This window comes from Halichoeres trimaculatus, unplaced genomic scaffold (assembly GCF_033239565.1).
Source record: "Halichoeres trimaculatus isolate MK-OKI-2021-1 unplaced genomic scaffold, fHalTri1.1 fHalTri1_scaffold_13, whole genome shotgun sequence".
Classification (NCBI taxonomy): domain Eukaryota; kingdom Metazoa; phylum Chordata; class Actinopteri; order Labriformes; family Labridae; genus Halichoeres; species Halichoeres trimaculatus.
Window position 1 is genome coordinate 19,683,137 of NW_027437191.1, and position 19,677 is coordinate 19,702,813.

The window sequence follows — 19,677 nt, forward strand, 5'->3', positions numbered from 1 at the left end:
CCTGAGAGACAGTGGGATATAGAGAGCTCCAGCTCCACAGAGCAACAGCAGCCACAGGCTGAGGCAACTACCTTGCTGCATGAGAGCCCCAACTCCAAACCAGAAACTATTGAGCAGTGTAAAATTGTTTTCCACTACATCCGAGTCAGGGTTGCATGGATGCGGGTTGTACCACTCGTAAGGGCTAAACCTGTGAAAGGAGAGAGCACAAAGATAGATGTGTCAGCACAGAGCAGAGACATTAAGCAGCACGTATAAGCAGATATTTTGAAACATTAGCAGGGATAAAGAGGATGGAAATGTGTAAGACTCTTGCGCTGTGGCCTCAGGGTTGGAGCTCCTGCAAAGCAAATCATCCCGGCTTTCACAGAGATCAACTTATTGGCATATTCAAATGCCATCAGTTTATTGTGAGGACAGATCAATAGGCTGGAATAACACTGTCACAGGCGATAATGTCCCAGAGCCTGATGATCTTCGGAGCTCATTTGGATTCACTGACTCAGGTGCTGTTATGTGATTCCCTGAGCAGCTGCAATCACCGCTCCACTGCGGGTACCATATCCTTCCTCGACCCCTGACACGAGACTCCTTCTCTTTGTTTCCCCCTCTAGTTACCCAACAGTTGACTCTTTTCAATCACAAGCTCCTTTTTCTCTTTTCAACACTACCTCTTTGCTTTTCCCCATCCTGTACTTCATTCCTCCCCCTAATTGCCTTCCTTCCCTTTCTTTCCCCTGCTCCTCCCTCCCTCCCCTGCTCAGCTGGTTGTCACTGTCTTCAGGTCAGTTGTGGACATTTCTCATTTATTATCCTAAGCAAAAGTGGCACGGCATTAACGCAAGGTGATTGGGTTAGTGGTAAGCATCGGGAGGTGATTGAGTTTGTGCTGAAGTGGGTGATGGAGGGAACGCTGTTTATGCAGAGTTGCAGGGCCCCATCAGGTGAGGTGTTCAGGGAGCTCTCCCCCCCTCAACATGCTGCATGCTAATCAGCCTCTGGGTTATATTTAACTTAAGGGTTCAGACTGCATCTAAATGTGATGCAGTTTAGAGACACATTGGGACGTATACAGACGGTGTTTGCGAGCAGCGTTTTACATCACAAAAGCAAGCGTTATAAAAAGGCAGTTTGAGCGCTGCAGATTGACATACAGATGTGTGATTTAATCCATCTTTGCAGCATAATTAACAATCTTATTTTACAAGTATGCTGCAACATGTTGGTGTTATTGCGCTTCCTTCGCAGCTATTTTCATTCCCCTGAGGATCATCCAGCCTGCGTGGACATGGTTATGATGACACACTATAATTCTTCCTGTCAACCCCATCAGGACGCCTGATTTGCTGGAATGTCAATGAGCTCAGTCTCCTTGAAACCGCAACAGGCAAGTGAAACAGCACAATGGCCTTGTGTAGGAGCTGTATGCCGAATGAATTCTATTGTGAGTGCTCACATGCATGTGTGTGTGCTGCTTTAATGCCTGTTTGTGAGACGCCTCTGGTGCAGGGATGTTTGCGCATGTGCCTCTGTATCTGAGTGGGTGCGTGTTTGTCCACAGTAGCAACTGTGTATTTGCATTAGCTCAATCAGATTCCTCCCTCTGATGGTTTATTTACGTTGTTTAGATTCAGTGCAGCCACAGTCGCCTGAGGTGCATTGTGGGCGTCATTGGATAGGCGCCGTAGGTGAGGTCGTGTAAATCTGTGTAAATCTATACAACACGCTCTTGATTGGATTGTGTTTGTCCCTCTGAGCGTCTACATGTGTCTTCTGCAGATGCGGATCCTCTGTGCGACCTTTGCCTGCAGCCAGCCCCGTGTTCCTGTGGGCCGTGTTTTGCACACCGATCACAGGGAAGGAAAAAAACATGCAATATGCGGACGTAAGGTGACCTCTTCACGCTGAGCACGAGGGACATGTACAACTGCACTGTGAATTCTAAAAAAGATCCGTCCTGTCCTTTGCCTGGCCACAATAACACAACATGCTGCTTCCATTAACTGTCTGTTGGATTCAATTACTCTGCCTGGAATTATAGATCTGCTGCTCTTCTTCTGAGGAGCCTCTGTTGGGGATAGGGTTCTAAAATCACGGACTTTCAGGACTTCCATAGCCTGTAATCACATTTAAACATATTAAAATGCAATTCTAATCATGCTCTCTTCTTGGTTGTGGAATCTGAAAGAAAACTCCTTTTATATTAAAGAAAAGAAGTCATTCAACCGCATACAGAGCGAGGAGAAAATGTATTTCTCTGGAACTTGAAATTGAGATAGCTCACTTAGGAGCTGGAACAAAAGGCTGCGTGTGTGTTTGTGTATGTGTGGGATGATGTTCAAAGACGTGATTCCCCATCCAGAATGAGGCGTTTAGTTTTATTGTGCAAAACCAGGAGTTCATAAGCACACTCCTCTCTTTCCCACACTCTATTTGCAGGGGATTAAAAGGAAATAATATACTCTGCATTTAGAGGATTGTCCAGTCAATCTGTAGCCGTTGTAATCAATACCATAATTATGAGAGTACTGGCTCAGCCAAGTGTAGAAAACACTTCATGTCAAATTTAAACTTTCAATGTTTTGGGTCACAAGCACTATTTTTTTTTTACCATGGTGTGCAGAAAAAGGGCACAATGCATGCACTCAGACAGGAGTGTTGTAATTTAATCAAGGCACTGAGGCCATTTCATCACATAAAGAGGAATATGAAGATAATGCATGCTAATCACTTACCCAGACCAACCGTGAAAACAAAAAAGGGTAAAATCTGCATATTCTGAACTAACTTAGGTGACAGTTGCTGCTTTGCTCAGATGTGATCATTTTGCCGGTAACATTTGATGAGCTGTGCGTTAAACCCGAACACCTCTCAGGATCTCAGAGGAATAAGGAGAAGGGCCCTGGGGTTAACACACATCTTTCTGCATCGGTCATGCATCGAGGGGCTTTTAGAGGGATGGAGGGTATTTGTAAGAATTGTTCTTGTACAATGTCAGCATTGTACTCGTACATTTCTTACAGCTGATTAAGAGATATATAACGGGTTGTTGGTTTTACAGTTGCTGATGCTTGCGCAAATATGCCTGAAATAAGGTGGTGAATCAGCTGTTTTGTTATTTTTCCCCTCTCCATACCAGTTTTTTCTTGTTTTACTTCACTTTCTTGAAAGTACAAGAGGGAATAAAATCATTCTATGCTTCCTTTTGTGTTTAAGTGCATAATTGTGGGCTTTGGGCAATGGATTGGTTTGAAAACCTTTCAAGGCGTGCAGCTCTGAAATCTGAGTTTGTTGTTTTGACTGAATCTCTTAGAAACTGCATCTTAAAGCTCCTGTGTGTAGTTTTCAGCTGGTACTGAAACAGACTAAAATCCACACTAAATGTTTCTTTTTGTTCAGCAGAAGCAAACAAAACCATCAGACGCTACATTGATTATTTCTGTATACTTGTTTGTACGGGCTGGAATTGCTGCCAGGGGGTAGATGTTGGCCAGAGCAAATGCCAAAAAAGCCTTAGTTAATATTTCACAGCAGCAGTTACTTGGTAGTGATATATTTGACTATTTGTAAACATAGACTGTATAAAAAATGGACATCATCTTCAGGGGCAGGCTGGCCATTGGGGAATTCAGGACTTTTCCCGAATGGCCAATCTATTCCAGACCCCAATGGGCTGGTGGTCGGAGCGTTTTTTTATTTTTATTTTTTAAATTTTTTAAATGGGCGGACTGGTCATCTTGACTTTCTGAAGAATACCAGAATGACCGGTGCCGCCAGTCGGCTGACGGCCAGTCGGCTGACGGCCAGTACTGCCGGTGGGGGGTGCTTTTGTTGTGGGCTGGGTCGAGTCAAAGTCCTGGGCTGTTTTTCAGTCCCAGTCCACCACTGATCATCTTGGTTGGCTTGAAGTGAGGTTGCTAACGAAAACTGCTCCCCCTGGTGGCTGGCTGCAGTATAGGTAAAAAAATCAGTGTCCCCAGCCATTCCAGATGTGCTATGATTAAACTTAAAAAAAAATAAATACACAGCGTAGAAATGTTTCCCTCATCCATATGCTGTGGTGATGTGACACTATTATTGGGATGCATTGTGTTCAATTCCTCTCTTTTCTGAAAAGTTGTGTTTTTTATTAGTTATTAAACGCTAAAAAGGGGGTTTACGTCATGTTTAACAAATTGACAGCTACCGCTCTTGTGTAGTTTATGTCTTGATAAGTGAAATACTGCGCACACCCTGGCTGCACAATGGTGGCACCTTTGCTGATGGTACTTTGACTTCACTGTACAATGGTAGAAGGCGGAGCCATGCTGTCGACTCTATATACAGTCAATGTTTGTACATAAACAGAGCAAAATCAGTGAAGAAACAAGAGGTACTGCTTTGTTTAAATGGTTGCGAAATTTAACACACAACAACAGTTCCTCACAGGAGCTTTACGACAACTCCAATGAAAAAAAAAAAATCAAAACTCCAGATTGTTATAGAAAAAGACTTAAGATGTATTAGAAAAGAAGTAAACACTATTTTAAGCTAAAATAAGGCATATAATGCCAACAGATACAATAATCTTTGAACTATTTTATTGGATGCAAAATTTCTTTTTTTTTTAGAGCTTTAGAGCTTTATCTTTGATACTTTGAAGATAATCATTGTAAAGATACTTATACTTAAAGAACTTCTTTTTAAATTTATCTCAGAATAAAGAACTCTTTTTTCTATAATGGCTTTGTCCCTAAGTTGTAGCTTGATAATTTTTTTCTCTTCATGACTTCTCTCTCCCTCTTAAGGCCCAGGGGGAGCAACTGCTGTGTGTTAGTGAGAGCCGGCAAACAGGAAGGGCAGAAGGACGTGAAGGAAGGTAGGAAAAGAGGGGAGGAAATGAGAGGGTTGACATGTTACCTGGCTATGACAAACAGCACACAACTGACACCCAAGCAAGCCAGCAGAATATACATCCAGATATCAGGCGAGAGGGGATTGAGGAAGGAGAAGACCCCAGGGTTGGTGCCGTTGGGCTTGCGGTACAGGATACTTATCCCCAGCGTCATGAAGGGCTTTGAGAAATCAATGACCTTCTCCCTGACGTAGGTGATGGCCAGAGGAGCCACCGCCAGGTCTGCTTTCTGCAATTAGATAATAGATGTGGAGAGGGGCAGGTGTTTGAGTGCAGCAATAAAAGACAAGCAATTAAATTAACATCTGATTTCTGTCGACGGGCGGTCTGCTGGATATATGTGCTGAGAGGAAAGCTGCAACTTAAGAGAGAATACAGCAGGGAGCATTTGTTCATCTAGATTTAAAGGCAGGAGGCTGAGATTTTTTTCTTTTGGAAAATTACACATTAGCTGTACAATCCTTCTTATTTAATGTCACAGGTGAAAACAGTTTAGGATAAAAACGTGTCTTTTTTCAAAGTATGATTAGCTTTTTCTGATCCTGAGCTCTGTCTTAGTTTTGGGGTATTGTTATTTATCATTTACAACTTTTAAAGTTTTTGGATGTTCATGTTTATTCTTTATCCTTTTTCATATCACGTCTACTTTGTGCCATTTAACTCACATGGTCCATGAGCTCTCGCACCATGCCATTCCATTGGCCCGTGCCCTCATCCAGCGCACCATACTTCCCATCCTCCACCAACCGCACCTCGTAGCGGAAACCCAGAATGCCGGAGAGCTCCCTCAGCAGGTCGATACAGTACCCCTCGAAACGGTCGTTACCATACAGAGGCTTGTCAGACTTCTTAAACATCACATACGGCTCCTCCTGTGCAGAGGAAATAAAAGAGTAGAAGTGTGTTTTATTTGTGTTCAAGTGTGTGTGCAGCGTACAGTGGTTTGCGGTTTTATTTGGCTACCAGTATGGTGGATACACGCAGGGATTTGTTAGCCAGAGAGTCGGTGATGTTGGACGTCTTGCTTTTGTGAGTGTCAGTCATGTTCAGACCGCTGGGAGGATCCCACGTTCCAATCTGTTGAGATAGTGTCAGTCTAAATCACAGTGTCTGCTCTTTATTGAAACAATTAAAAGCCTCCAGACCCTTTCTACTGAGACCCACCTTTTCCAGCCCCTCCTCCTTCAGACTGATGACATCAAGGTCGAAATCTGTCCTCAGTCCATTGGTCTTGTTGAAGAGGACGCGCCCTGTCAAACCATCCCAGTGCGCCTGCAGATACAAGCACACAGCAAAATAAACTAAAATCTTCCTGATACACTTATTTCATTAACCTTTAGCTATCATCTTTCTCAACAATATCAATCCCTCTGCTAACCATAAAACTTTTTCCATCCCCAATTACTAATTCCGTCTGGCTCTCCCCTCGCTGTCTATCTCAACAACATAACAAGAAACAATAAAGCAGCGGGGAAAGAAGCAGGTTTGACAGGTAAGAGTTCATTATGCATGTGCTTCATTGTGCTTGAAGTTTCACTTCAAAGCCGATGGAGGAACAGACGGGCATGGAGAGTGATAGCAGACGCAGAAGGGGGGAGAAGCCCCAGCTACTACAATGGGCTCGTTCTGAAAATTACCTGCAATGATACCATCCGCAGAAAGAAAGACCTTTGTAGAACAAAGCAAACAGCTGACCCTGACTCGAGTTAAGAAGCCACACTGAGGCTTTGATTTAAACATAGGTGGGGATGCACATGCAGGAGGGGGGATGAAACATCACAAAAAACATGTAGTTACTCTGGAAAAGATGTGATCAGATTATCACAAGTGGGAGTGTTAGGTTCAGAATATAAAATATATGGATTTTAATTTAGGGTTTAATTTAAAATCAAAATACAACACTGATGAAAACAGATTCACAGCTGGGGCTCAGTTTTAAAAATGAAAAGTACTGTTTGGATTACATTTTTGAGGATGTGTTGGTTGAAGAAAGAAAAGACTTAATGAAATAAAACCAGGAATTCAGTCTTTTTTTTTTTAACCTTTTTTGGTGTTTAAAAAATAAAAGGGTTGTTATATTTTGAAAAAGAAATCAGGATCATCCAAGCAGAGTGTAGACCAAACTGGATATTATGTACTTAAAATAATTTTTAAAAATTATGTTAATTCTTCTAATTTAGACACTTTCAAAGCTGCAAAGTAGAAAAATTAAGGAAGTATTGAATTATATTTCCTTCTGTCACTAGAGAAGCTTTTGTGAAATCATTCATTAGATTTCTAAATCCAGATTAAACCTTTGGAACAACGAGACCCTGGATAATTTCTTTGCAAACACTTACCATGAGGACATGCCTAATCTACACCCTACAGCACATTCAAGGGTTAAAGGTCATGACAGGATGCACATCGATAGCACCAACGGCCTTGTACCTCTTTGATGAGGCTGATGAAACGCCCCCCGAAGCGCCACGGCTTGTGTCGATTGCACTGCAGGGAGCTGACGGTGATCTGCTGCGACTGCTGCACCGCCACCGCCACCACGTGCACGGCGTCGTACATCAGAGCTGCGTCCGTCTGCACACAAGAAAAAAAAAGGGTGATACAGTTAGACATTTTTACAACACCTGCCAATACATCTGTCCACACGACCGACCTTTCATCGCTCCATTTGCTCACCTGCGGAGGAGCGCAAGAAAGTGTGCGGAGTCTCGGGTGACTTGCTTTAGTCGGGGGACATAAATTAGGTGGAACGCCAGGCGGTAAATGCCCTGCACAAATGGCACAGTGTCTCAGCCTGTTAGTAAAAATACCCGAGCACTGTCTGAGGGAATGAGAAAGCTCCGCCAGGGAGAGTGTCTCAGTGGAAGGCAGGGCCTGTCACCTCGAAGACTAATGGCTCCTGATGGGTGTGCCTGCTCTCCAGAAAGAGGGATGCAAAACAGGAGCTGGTCCAGATGGGAGATCTCGGACTGGAAGACTTAGCGTAGCATGCTAACCGCAGCACAAAGATAACTGGGACACATGGTGTAAGCCTGAGTGATAGCCATGAATATAACCCCAGAAAGAAGTCATCAAAGGGAGTAAAAGCTCAGCAGATTTTCCCCACAGTGACACGCTGAGATTTATCTTCACACACCACTTCCTTTCTGTTCCCACAGTTCGGGACTCTCCACATTTACCCTGGTCAACACATTAAAGCTCCTCTCTCATCCTCTTTCCACAGGCTGAAATACACACTGTGGTGATCTTATTTGACAAGTCCTGGATGACCAACCTGCATGCGAGGGAGTATGAAAAATGAGTTTGGGAGCAGAAAGTATCTGCAGATATAAGGTCTTTGTGGATGTGCCGGCTGTCAGGGAGAATGAACTGAGGCTTGGGCGCACAGCAGGAGACCTTTGGAGCTGCTGTTCGGCACATATTGGCTGTGAATGTTGATTCTATAGGTGCAGAGCAGCATCCTCGCCATCCATGTGGAAGAAAAAGAATGCAGAGATAGCAAAATGCATGCGATGTGTGCAATATCTCCAACGTAAATTCATGGTGGCAGGTCATTTATGGGAATAACTCTTACTTCAAACTGCAAGAAATAGGAGAAATCAAGTCAGAAAAGAAGGAGGGAGTTTATGTTGTGGGTGGATTGTCAGTTTTTTTTTTGCTCATCCCCAAGTTCTTTTTGGAGTTGGTGACTGCTGATGTCAAAGGCAGCAGCAGATCAGAGGACGGGAGAGCCATCGCTGCTCTCTTTCATCCACACTGCGTCCCTTAGGAAGAGGACAGGCAGAGCACTATCTGTGCTGCCAGTGCAGGCAGTGTGTATGAGTGTGTGTGTGTGCGTCCAAGTGTTGTGGTGTTCATGGCCAAAGCTGATTAGGGAAAGAGACTAATCTATTTCTTGAATAGCAGGGAGGAGTTCTAAACACTGCCAGTATCCAAACACTATTTTCTCCACTAAAGAGTTCATCGCACCCAATCATCCAATTATTCTGTTTTCAACTTTCCAAAAGGACACGATGAAATGGAGATTCATTTGATGTTTGTTTTAACAGACCTTTTTTAAAACCAGCCCGATCTTATGATCCTGTTTTGTTTTAGCATTCAGCTTCAAAAGTTCATGATACATTTTGGATTCATTTATTCAACAAATTCACTTTGGAGGAGATTTCAGTTTGACTGTGACTCTGAAATTCATGCAATTCAAATTAAATCTGCAGTGCTGCCTTCCACGCAGATTTTTTTTTTTTTCCCAGTTTGGTTTTGAATCTGACCTTTACTCCTTCCACCGACAGACTCGACTTTTTTCCCTTTCCAAAATCAATCAGTATCACATTTCTATCCTGAGCTGCAGCGTGCATGGCATCTCCCAGTAAAGCTTTATAAATACATTCTGTTGAAAACAACGTCTGAGAGCAATTAATGTGGATTAAAAAAAAAAAGACAGATTGGAAGTTTATTTTTGTTTCACTTTCATTTTTTTCATGCTTAATTATGGGCAAGTACAAAAAGCCAGATGGGATATTTTAGCACGAGCTTGATCTGTGAGTGAAAGCTGAAATTTGGGGTTTGACAACTTTATAATGAATGTGTGTAGTGCTGTTTTTTTAACGCACCTTGTAAGCAGCCAGAGCCCTATGAGCAGATTTGTAACTTTTTTCTGATCTAAGCAACAAAAATAAAATACTACACAGTATCAATAAAATATATGGGTTACAGTATTAACAGTGATGTGTAAGCTGTTATGTTTGCACTGCTAAACTACTCCCATCAGCCTCTTTGTCTGAGTGATTTATGTCTATCTGCTTCCCTTCGACTTTACAACCAATCCTGGAAATATCCAGGACTTTTGATGTTTGTAATATATCAAATATTGTCACAGCTCAGATGATTTGCATGGCAAAGATCTTCTTCCTACTTGCCTTTAGAGCTGAACAATTCCTCAAAATCCTTTTGTGATGGAAACAAAAAGAGGCTGGCATCAAGCGGAAGACAGAGAGATCAAGAAAGACAGGGGGAGGGTAGAAAAAAATGAAATGATGGCTCATGGCTCTGGCAGATTGCATTCAATTTAAAAACAATCCAGGAGTGATCTTGATGTTTATATCTGAGCTGGGCACAGGTCCTGTGGGCTGTTTTAAGTGCTTTAAGTGAAACCAATCTGAAACCCCTGGGGACACTCAGACTCAGAGTGGAAAGGGTTTCAAGCAGGATGCCCAAAAGCTTTGTTGCCATGTCTTTCTCTTCTCTTTCTCCCTCAAACACCCACTTCTGAAACCTCACAATCATCTTCTGCTTTGGTAAAGAATATGCATTGAAATGCTGGGTTGTTTCTCTTAACACCACTGGGTTGCTGGTGCTGGGCAACACGTGCTGTGTTATTACAGCTCCGTACCAAGCTGGGATACTTTCTTTTTGCTGGTCTCCAACTGTCAAACTGGATCCCTCTTGTTGTCAGATGAAAAACACACCTTTGGCAGTATTTTGTGGTCAGATGCACTGTGGTTACAAAATAATCGCGAGCATTTTTTCCACAAAAACTCAATTTCCTTATAGGGAGAGTTTGTCTGTTTGTTTGTCTGTGAACAGCGTAACTCAAAAAGTAAAGATGAATCTTAATGAAATTTTCAGGAAAATGTTCAAAATGGGATATGTGATTAAATTTTGGAGGTGATCTGGATCACCGTCTGGATCCTGGATTTTTTTAAAAGATTCTTTATCATTGTGATATAGGTCTGTTGTCACCATATGTGTCTATAACTCCACAATAAATAGTCAGATTGCTTTGCAAAACAATACAAGACAAGGTCAACATAATTTCTGAAGGATGTATTAGTATGATCCAGATCCTGGCAATATTCTGGAGACTAAGATCTGAAATATGAAATATGTAATGGGTCATCATAATTTTCAACACTGTCTGCTAACAAATTATCATACAAACCTGCAACTAGCACCAAATTGTAGCAGACAGTCTGCTGAAAGGGAGTATAACATTAAAGTAAGACTAAGGTGTTGCGTGACAATCACAAAATGCTTGGCGGAGGTCTGTGCTCTCTGAGTGCTTTTCTAGTTAGCTAATGGGCTTTGTTTACTTTTTTAACACGTAGCACTCTCCTGGCTTTGAACTAGCTTCCTTTTCCATCTCACAGCACATTTTTACTTTTCTCATGTTACTTGCTTGCTCGGAAACCATCTTTCCCTTTAAGCATTGATGTCACAATTTCAAGTTGAGTCCTTGCTTTGTCCACCTCCATTGCTGCTAATGAAATGATGGGTTCGAAAAATTAAACGTTATACCTCGCTTGGCCAGGGGTTGGCAATGTGTAGCTCTGAAGCTACATTCGGCTTTTTAATCCTTATGCTGTGGCTGTCTGGGCTTTGGAAAATAGATAACGAGTGTTCAATTTAAGGTTTTTTTTTTGTGCAATTTTAAAAAAAAATTGTAATCCTAAATTTGAAGATTGGTGTGATCTTGTAACATGAAAATTCAATTTGTTTGATTTTTTTGTCATTTAAAATATGTGTTACAATTAAGAGGCAAAATCTGATTTAGAAAAAATGAAGCCTATGCTGAAGTGCTTTAAGTTGCTGTTTATCAAGAATCTGCTTGAGGCTGGTTGCAGAAAGACAGGAAACCACATACACAAAAAAACAAAAAACAAAAAAAGACTTTTGTGGCATTAAAAAGCTTTTTTACAGCCTGGTTAAAAAATGGCTTGGGTCTAATGCACTGATTTTGCTATCGGCACACATTGGACAGGAGGTGATTTTTTTTTTCTAACTCAGTGTTTAGAAGATACCAGGATTGTCTGTTTGTCCAATCAGAGACACAGCTCAGCTCAAGGGACTAACGAGCCCTATAGCTGTTAGAGAGGAAGCTCAAACCCTGCGTCATATCCAACATGGCTGCGTCCGATGATTGGCTTCATTTCAGGGTATCAGGAACAGACGGGTGACGTCGCAGAGACTACATTCATGATATATACAGTCTAGGGTCACAATCCTCAAAAAGCCAGTACATGCCTGCTAGCAGGTCTCGCACATGGGTGTAGACATTTGGAGTCCTGCTGTGTCTGATACACACACTGATGTGAGCAGGTCTACACTGTGACCTGTGTTACGAACAAACATTGCTCACGCCAAACAGATGACAGTTGACAAACCTGTGTGCAGAAAAAGGTGACGTCTTACAGATCTGATGTGAAGAAGGTGTACTCTGAAAACTTACCAGGTAAAGTTTTTTTTTTAAATCATATATTTTGCAAAATATTTTACATTGTTCAGCTGCATAGTGTGCTATCTTAAGAATTCTTTTTTAGATGAAAGGATGCAGACAGTATGGTCTACTGCTAATGTATATTTTGAGTTTGACTTTTAGTTTCATAAATTTGAGAAGGACTCACATTGGGTGTTTGATTTCAGAGAGATCTAGAGCCCAAAATGTTCAAAATGTTTTTGCTACATACAGAAATAAAAATTTTCTCATTTTCTCTGTAGCACTTTATTGGTTTCACAAGCAGCACACTGTTTTTTTTAATACATATAACGTTAAAAAAAAGATATATATGCAGTGTTATCTTCATTTTAGAAGTCAAAAAGGATTTGCAGGTCCCGATGTTTGTTTCTTTTTTTTTTTGGAAACTGGGTCCAAAGTGCTCTGTGAGTGTTAAAGATTGCCAATCCCTGAGCTGAGCGCTGTGACCATAAACACACTGTCATACACAGTGGCTGGCGATTGTATTATTATTATTTATTTATTCATTTTTTATTTTATTTAATTCTGATTGCTTCTTCTGTATTTTTTATTCATTTAACTTGTTTTATGTCTTTTGAATTGTTCCTTGTCTTTGAAAATTCATTTACTTATGTTCTATGTCTAATCTTTTATCTCATATTTTATTTGTTATCCTTTACAGCACTTTTTTTCAACAATGGTTGTTCTTTTAAGTGCTTAAGAAATAAAGTTGGATTGGATTGGATACACAAAACCCCTACAAAAAGTGAGGCCAAAACATTTAAAGCTCCCTTAATGACCAACTGCAGTATAATTCATAGAGCCAGACTTCTGTGAGTCAACAGCTGATCTTCTGCTATACTCACTTAAATAGAGAGAGGGCTTTTAGATGAATCACAGAGTAGAGTTTGTGATTTCAAGAAAACGTACGCAAGGACTGAATCTTTATGAAAAGTGCTTCTGGCTCTTGCACGCTCACATATGCATCTTCCTCCTTCCTTTCAGGCCACTTCAAGTTCATCGCTGCATGTCTCCTTCTGTTACAAACACAATACGTGACTAACATTCAGATGTAAACACACATGTTGGAACCAATTAGGAGGATGTGAGTATGCAGCACACACACATGCAAAAGAACAGGATCACATTCAGACATAGTGACAAAGCTCAGTGTGCAGGCTTCCCAGAGGTATGCCTCATTTGTCGTAGTTGCATGCAGTTTCCTCATTTAGAACAGGTGAACTGCAGGATCCACTGATCTACCTGCTGTGTGTGCGCGTGTGTGTTTACACAAATATATTCTTCTTTACTGCATCAGTATTCACACTAGCTCTCCACCTGTGCATAATTCCATAACTCCTTCGCTAATGTTGCACCCTGAAAAACGGCGTCTCTCTTTCTCGTCTCACCTCTTTGCAATCAGTCATCCTCTCCCCAGAATTCCTCAAAACACACACACACACACACACACACACACACACACAGCACCACCCGTCTGGCAATAGATGTGTACTGTGGCTGTTTGCGAGCAGTGTGGAGCTGCACTGTTTATACATATCATATACATCTGATTAGCCTTAATGAGATTAGCACTGACCTGTTATTCAGCATGCTTCACTGGGCTGCAGCTGCCAGACACAGAGCAACAACACACACACACACTCACACACACCGGCAGCATTGCCATCAGCATCAGAGTCAGAGAGTCAGCGGGAGAGAGAAGCTCATTGTTTTCTTGAAGCTGCAGTCACTCTGCCCTCAGATCGCAGACAGACCCATGGGGTTTGATCATTTGATAGAACAAAGAGGGGATGATTCACTTCATTCCATAGCTTATGTGTGTTTCTTCTTCAGGGTGTGAGAGAATCAGTTGTAAAAAAATACTGCCTTTAAAAAACCTTTTGATTTTTGTCAATTAGATCTTTACTAGACAAGTAGTTTTCTGTTAAAGACACACCAGGATTTTTAATTTCTACTTCAATCACTGCACTCAGGAAACCCTACTGTGTGAAAATGATATATGTTTTATCCAGCATGATGAAAGTCTCATAAAGAGCAAGGAAACCTGAGGAAAATGTCAGTTCATTATAGTTAATGAATTTCATCTGAAAAGGAAAAAAATCTGACATTCAAGTAACCTCAAAATGAGACGCTTCCACAAACTTAACTTCATCCTATTTTCTTTTGCAAGTTACATGTTTCATTATTTCATATGTTTTACTTCTATAATTGTTTAATTCCTGTTACCATTAAGCGTTTGGAAAACTAGACTTTTACTTCTGTTTTTGTCTAGCAAACTGTTGGATATTTTTTTGGAAATGCTGTTGCAGCAATTTTTTCCTTTTGGTTAAATGCATGAACATTACTGGGCTGGAACTCACTCCCGCTCATATCGCTGACAGTAAATACTTAAGAAACTCAGCTTTACATTGGTCAACAGCCTTGTGTACATTTGTAAATTTTACAAGACTTTCAGTTGAATTTCAGTTCACTCTTTGGAAACGGGCATAAAAAAACATATTTACAGCCTGGTTCAAAAACGGCTAGGGTCTAAAACACTGATATTGCTGTTGTCACACATTGTGCAGAAGGTGGATTTTTTTTCTAACTTGGCGGTTTGGAAGACATCAGGATTGTCCAATCAGAGACGCAGCTCAGCTCATGTGACTGACGGGCGCCCTATAGCTGTTTGAAAGGAAGCTCAAAGCCCGCGTCATATCCTATGTGGCTGCGACACAGGATTCGCTTCATTTCAGGGTATCAGGAACACACGGGTGACGCTGTAGAGACTTAGTTCATATCTTAAACAGTTCATGCTCTTTGGCAGATAAGCTAACCTTGCAAAATGACTGCTAGCCTTGCTCTATCCTTTGTTAGCAAACAATTACACTTCTGTTTTGAGAGTAAAAACAAGATATGAAAAATCAATTTGTGGGCTTCAAAGAGTTTTCAAGAAGACTAAGTTCAAAGTTAGCAGCCCTTCATTGTTTTAGTCTTTAAGCTAAGCTTGAAGTTAAGTTTTCTCTCTATATTTTTATTTTTTTCTAGAATCTCCTAGAATCATAGCTTAAGAAAGTGACAACAAACCGTTAGCTCAGTTTAGTCCATTGTTAGTGAAAACAACACACTGTGATGTGAAAATGGGTCTATTTTGGAACATGTGTGAAACATCTGTCTTTGAACAGATTATAGAGTCAAGGTATTACATCTTTATTAGGAAACAGATGCTTGGAGACAAGTTTGGGCCATTTCAAGCTCACTAGTCCTCCATGTTTTTCGGTCTTTAAGCTAACTTCCGCTATCATGTCATAATTCCATCTATATTTATTTATTTATTTATTTATTTTTTAACCAGAATTGGACATAATGAATAATTAAGCTCCCTCCTCTGTCTACCAAACAGCTGAAAAGCTGGACGCTGTGGCAAGCTAGCGCAGCCTAGCTTAAATTAGCTCTGTTTCCACCAAGGGGTTCAGTTTGGTTAGTCTTGGCATGGCATGCATTTTACGGTGTTTCCACTGACTAATCCCAGGACAGATCCCCAAATAACCGAGACAAGCCGTCCCACATCCCAGATTAATCTGATCCAATCACGGTAGGTGGAGTTCCAACACTGCAGACCATTGATTGGTCGAAAGAATCGTCAGTTACCGCGCGACAGGAGGCTGTGTTTCTCCGACAGGAGAAACACAGCCTCCTGTCGGCACACAGTCTTCTCTGAAACAAAGCTTTGTAACAAAGAGCCACATACCAATCACAGAGAGGACGAAATGCTGCATGTCTTCCATCTGTGCTCTTTGTTTACTGTATTGCGTTTTTCTTCTTCGTTGGATTTATTGGCGGGGTACACTGTGTCGCGCTGCTATGGCGTCAAGCTATTTTTTAACAGATGGAGCTTTCGGCATCCAGCTTACGCGCCGCCTACCACAAGAGGGCACAGTTTGCTGTGGAAACGCAAACGGGATCAGGCTTAACCGTACCAAACCGTGCCAAACTGTACTGAAGCAAACCAGACTGCTTGGTGGAAACGCAGCTAATGACTGAAACTTGCTAGCCTGCCTCTTTGTAAGCAAAGACTGAAAAAAGGGATTTCTACACATTGTAAAAACAAGAAAAGAAAAAGGTTTGAGTGAACTTAACTGATTTTCCATTTGTCAAACTGAAGCTAGCTACTTGCCCATGCTATGTCATTAAGCTAGCTCAAAAGTATCAAATGTGGCATCAATCTCAATGATTTTCAAAGTACCACTGCAGCTACATTGCAATGCATGAATGAATTTCCTGCTCTGGGGAGTTACATGAAACAATGAGTGATGAACGATTTGTGCAAAGTTCACTTCTGGTACCAAAATGAAAAGCAGTGGAAAACAGTGAAATGTGACGTGTGATTTATGGGGCATATTATGTCTGTTTCAGGCCTGCCGGCAGAGAAGGGAGAGCAGGCCATGTCAGATCATTCTGGTGGGAAAAAAAGCCCTGGGGTGACTGCAGCTCAGCCTAGTGCAATCTTTCTCACTGTCCCAAACTTTTCCACTCTGTCTCTCTGCATCCCTCTTTCTCCAAATGCCTTATTCTGTCTGAGTCCACTTCTATCTCCTCCTCCTTTTTATCCCTTTGTCTCCCTCTCAGTATCTTCCCTCCGCCTGCTCTTCTCCCTCTCTACAGTATTTCACTGAGCTGTGCGTGAATGTCACTCCGTGTGGGTATACAGGGGGGCTTTGCCAGCGCCGTCACTGCCATTTTTCCGCTTTTTCTTTTGTGCGTTGGAGGTTTAATCCCTTTCTCACATTGCGTTTCCACATGCAGAGGCAACACAGCAGCCTGCTTGTACGCTCCTTTAAATGAGTTTTTTCTGTCACAGTGAAGTGAGACCGGCTTCTTCCAGTGAGGACCCCTGGGTAACAGATCCAATGATAGCACAGGATTTATGTGAAAGCGCTTTCATGGCTTTATTGTAGATTTAAGCACACTTTAAAGGAGGATAAAGGACTACACCGCAGAGTTTTTGAGTTTAAAAGAAAATGTCCTGGGGGAGAAGTGAGAGGGTGAGCTAAACTCTGAATAATACATGTCAACACACTTTTATTTAGTCTGACTGTACTATTACAGTACACTTAATGCAAATGCATCATTGTAACTTAGATAATACTTTATTAATTTCAAAGTGATCTGTTTTAAGTATAAACAATCGTAAACTTCATCAGCATAAGCATTAGGACCTCATTGATTTGCTCTTACCAGCAACAACATGAATTATACATTTGAACTTTGGGGAGACAGGCCAAATTGGAAAATGACTCTGTGACCTTTTCAAACTTTGAAACAAACTCTTTAGTTGCTAAATGGAAGATGCAGCTCAGACATAAGCCAAGTGCTAATGCTAACTCTCCAGTCCAGCTTCCAAACCCTACCACCATCTTGCTTTTATTCGTCAACACAGAACTCTGGTGTGGTGTAATACTAGTGTCTTATTGTGGCATCGTGAAAATGCGCGAGGCAGACATACAAATACACTGCTTAGGCTCAACATAAACATAAAGTGATCTGAACTTCTGACTCCAATGCTACACATTCCCACTTTCTACCCCAGCATATGTCTCTGTTACTTCCATCACTGGCAGGAAGGCTGTACCCTACTATTACTCTTTTGTAAGTAACACATTTCAGATGTTTAAGAGTGTTTAACAGCCTACTTTCTGACACCCAAGATTCTTACCCTTAATTCACACATAAAGCGTGAGCACCACGCTGCGCACTATGCCATACTTAGAAACCACTCTAGTCAATCATTGCATTCACACAGCATGCGCTGCAGTCCGCCAGCGCCGTAATAATTAATGATGGTACACGGCTGTTACACTGTGAGTCTATTTTTGCCAAAGTGTGCTGCAGACACAAAAACGATGAGTGTATCCGGTCATTTCAAAATAAAGAATCATGTTCTGGATCCCAATAAACTTTGTCACTGGCACATAGCCAGAAGTCAGAGACGCGTCCACTATGAATTTGGGCGCGCTCAAAAACCACGACTCTGCACATAGCGGTACTCACGCTGTATGTGTGAATTCGGGGTTACAGAGAAAAATTTGGATGTTTTTGGGTGAACATAAAGAGAACAAATAACTTACCAAGTATTTGCTAGCTACACTTCATGATTATAGTGTTCTGGCCTAATTTTTTATGATGAGAGATAAAAATGAGCAAATTGTCACGTTTCTGGGTTGAGTTGTCTGTTACCTTTCCCCCTCATGTTTCTTGTCTTGTGTTCACACAAGACATTGAGAGACATTATTTTGAAACTCACCCTTGTCTCTTGTTTTAGGTTCATTGACTTTCTGCACTTCTGTGTCCACCTACACTTTCCCTGATTACTCTAGTGTGTCTCACTAGCCTCTTGCTATCTCCATTCTTCATGTGTACTCAAGTCCAGTCATCCCTCCTTTCTGTGGCCGATCATTTATTGAAGTCCATCTTATACCATTTTTTACTGGATTCTTCTGCCTTTCTGTCTCTGACAATGTTGCACACTTTGAGTTAAGGGAGACTCACTTCAGTGTGACTTTAGTATTTTTTTTACTGTTGATTTCAGAGCTGAGGATACACATACAGAAATACACAGAAATTAGGAGCATGCTTCTGTCTAGCATCAGGATACAGCACTGAATGAAAGTATACGGTCTACTCTTTTCTTTATATTTAGCAGCTAACTGAACAGGTGAATCATCACACAAATCCTGACATGGGCATGTAGAATATTATTGTAACCAACACTGCATGTTTTAGCTTCTTTACAGATGTTTCAGACACACACTAATCTTAAACACTGTCACTCGAGTGTGATCTCTGACAGGACTTAGCTTCTGTGCTAACTTAACTCCTAAGTGTGTCTATGAAAAGGGTACGCTCATACATTGTCTATGGAAATGTCCTAATATTCAAGAATTTTGGAAAGGTGTTAAAGAATGTTTGTCAGTGGTTTTCAAAACAAAAGTACCTTTTAATGCCAAACTGTGTACTTGGGATTTTTCCCAAAGAATTCATTCAAATGTATGAACACTTTCAGTGAATAGACTTTGGCCTTCTTCAAGCGAGGAGAGCTATTGCACTATGTTAGAAGAGTATGGATGCCCTTTCCTTGAGGATGTGGACAAGGGAACTTGCAGAATGTATTGGCTTGGAAATACTTAACTTTCCATCTGACTCCTGAGTCTTGCATTTCGGGCCAAACTCCTGGTGCGCTGTACAAATTAAAAAACTATCATGTTTAAATGTTAGTATTAGGGCTGGACAATTAATTGGATTTTAATCGTGATTTCCATTTTGCCATCTGACAATCATAAAAACAATATAATCAAAGAAAAACAATTAATATGCCACACAGTGTAGATGTATGCAAGTTCCTGTGCTTCATAGCTCTCCTGTGTTCCATGTGCAGCCACAGCGAGTGTGTGTGACTTATGTGTATCAATAATACTGTATGTGCCACTTGCTGGTTCTTTAAAGTTGTGTTTAAATCAGTACTGAAGTTTTTGAATAAATGAATAATTGTGTA

At 41.2% G+C, this 19,677-nt stretch overlaps 1 protein-coding gene across 2 annotated transcripts in view; it reads right to left on the reverse strand.

Annotated features, from left to right (window-relative positions):
• Positions 1-19,677, reverse strand: part of LOC141802370 (glutamate receptor ionotropic, kainate 2-like) — a 93,003-nt gene that overhangs the window by 23,132 nt on the left and 50,194 nt on the right. For both annotated transcript variants that reach the window (XM_074685921.1, XM_074685920.1), the window contains exons 7-12: positions 7,325-7,468; positions 6,059-6,166; positions 5,858-5,971; positions 5,560-5,766; positions 4,900-5,123; positions 72-190 (exon numbers count right to left, since the gene is read on the reverse strand). In XM_074685921.1, the coding sequence (XP_074542022.1) occupies positions 72-190; positions 4,900-5,123; positions 5,560-5,766; positions 5,858-5,971; positions 6,059-6,166; positions 7,325-7,468 (916 nt within the window). The remainder of the gene's footprint in view (positions 1-71; positions 191-4,899; positions 5,124-5,559; positions 5,767-5,857; positions 5,972-6,058; positions 6,167-7,324; positions 7,469-19,677) is intronic.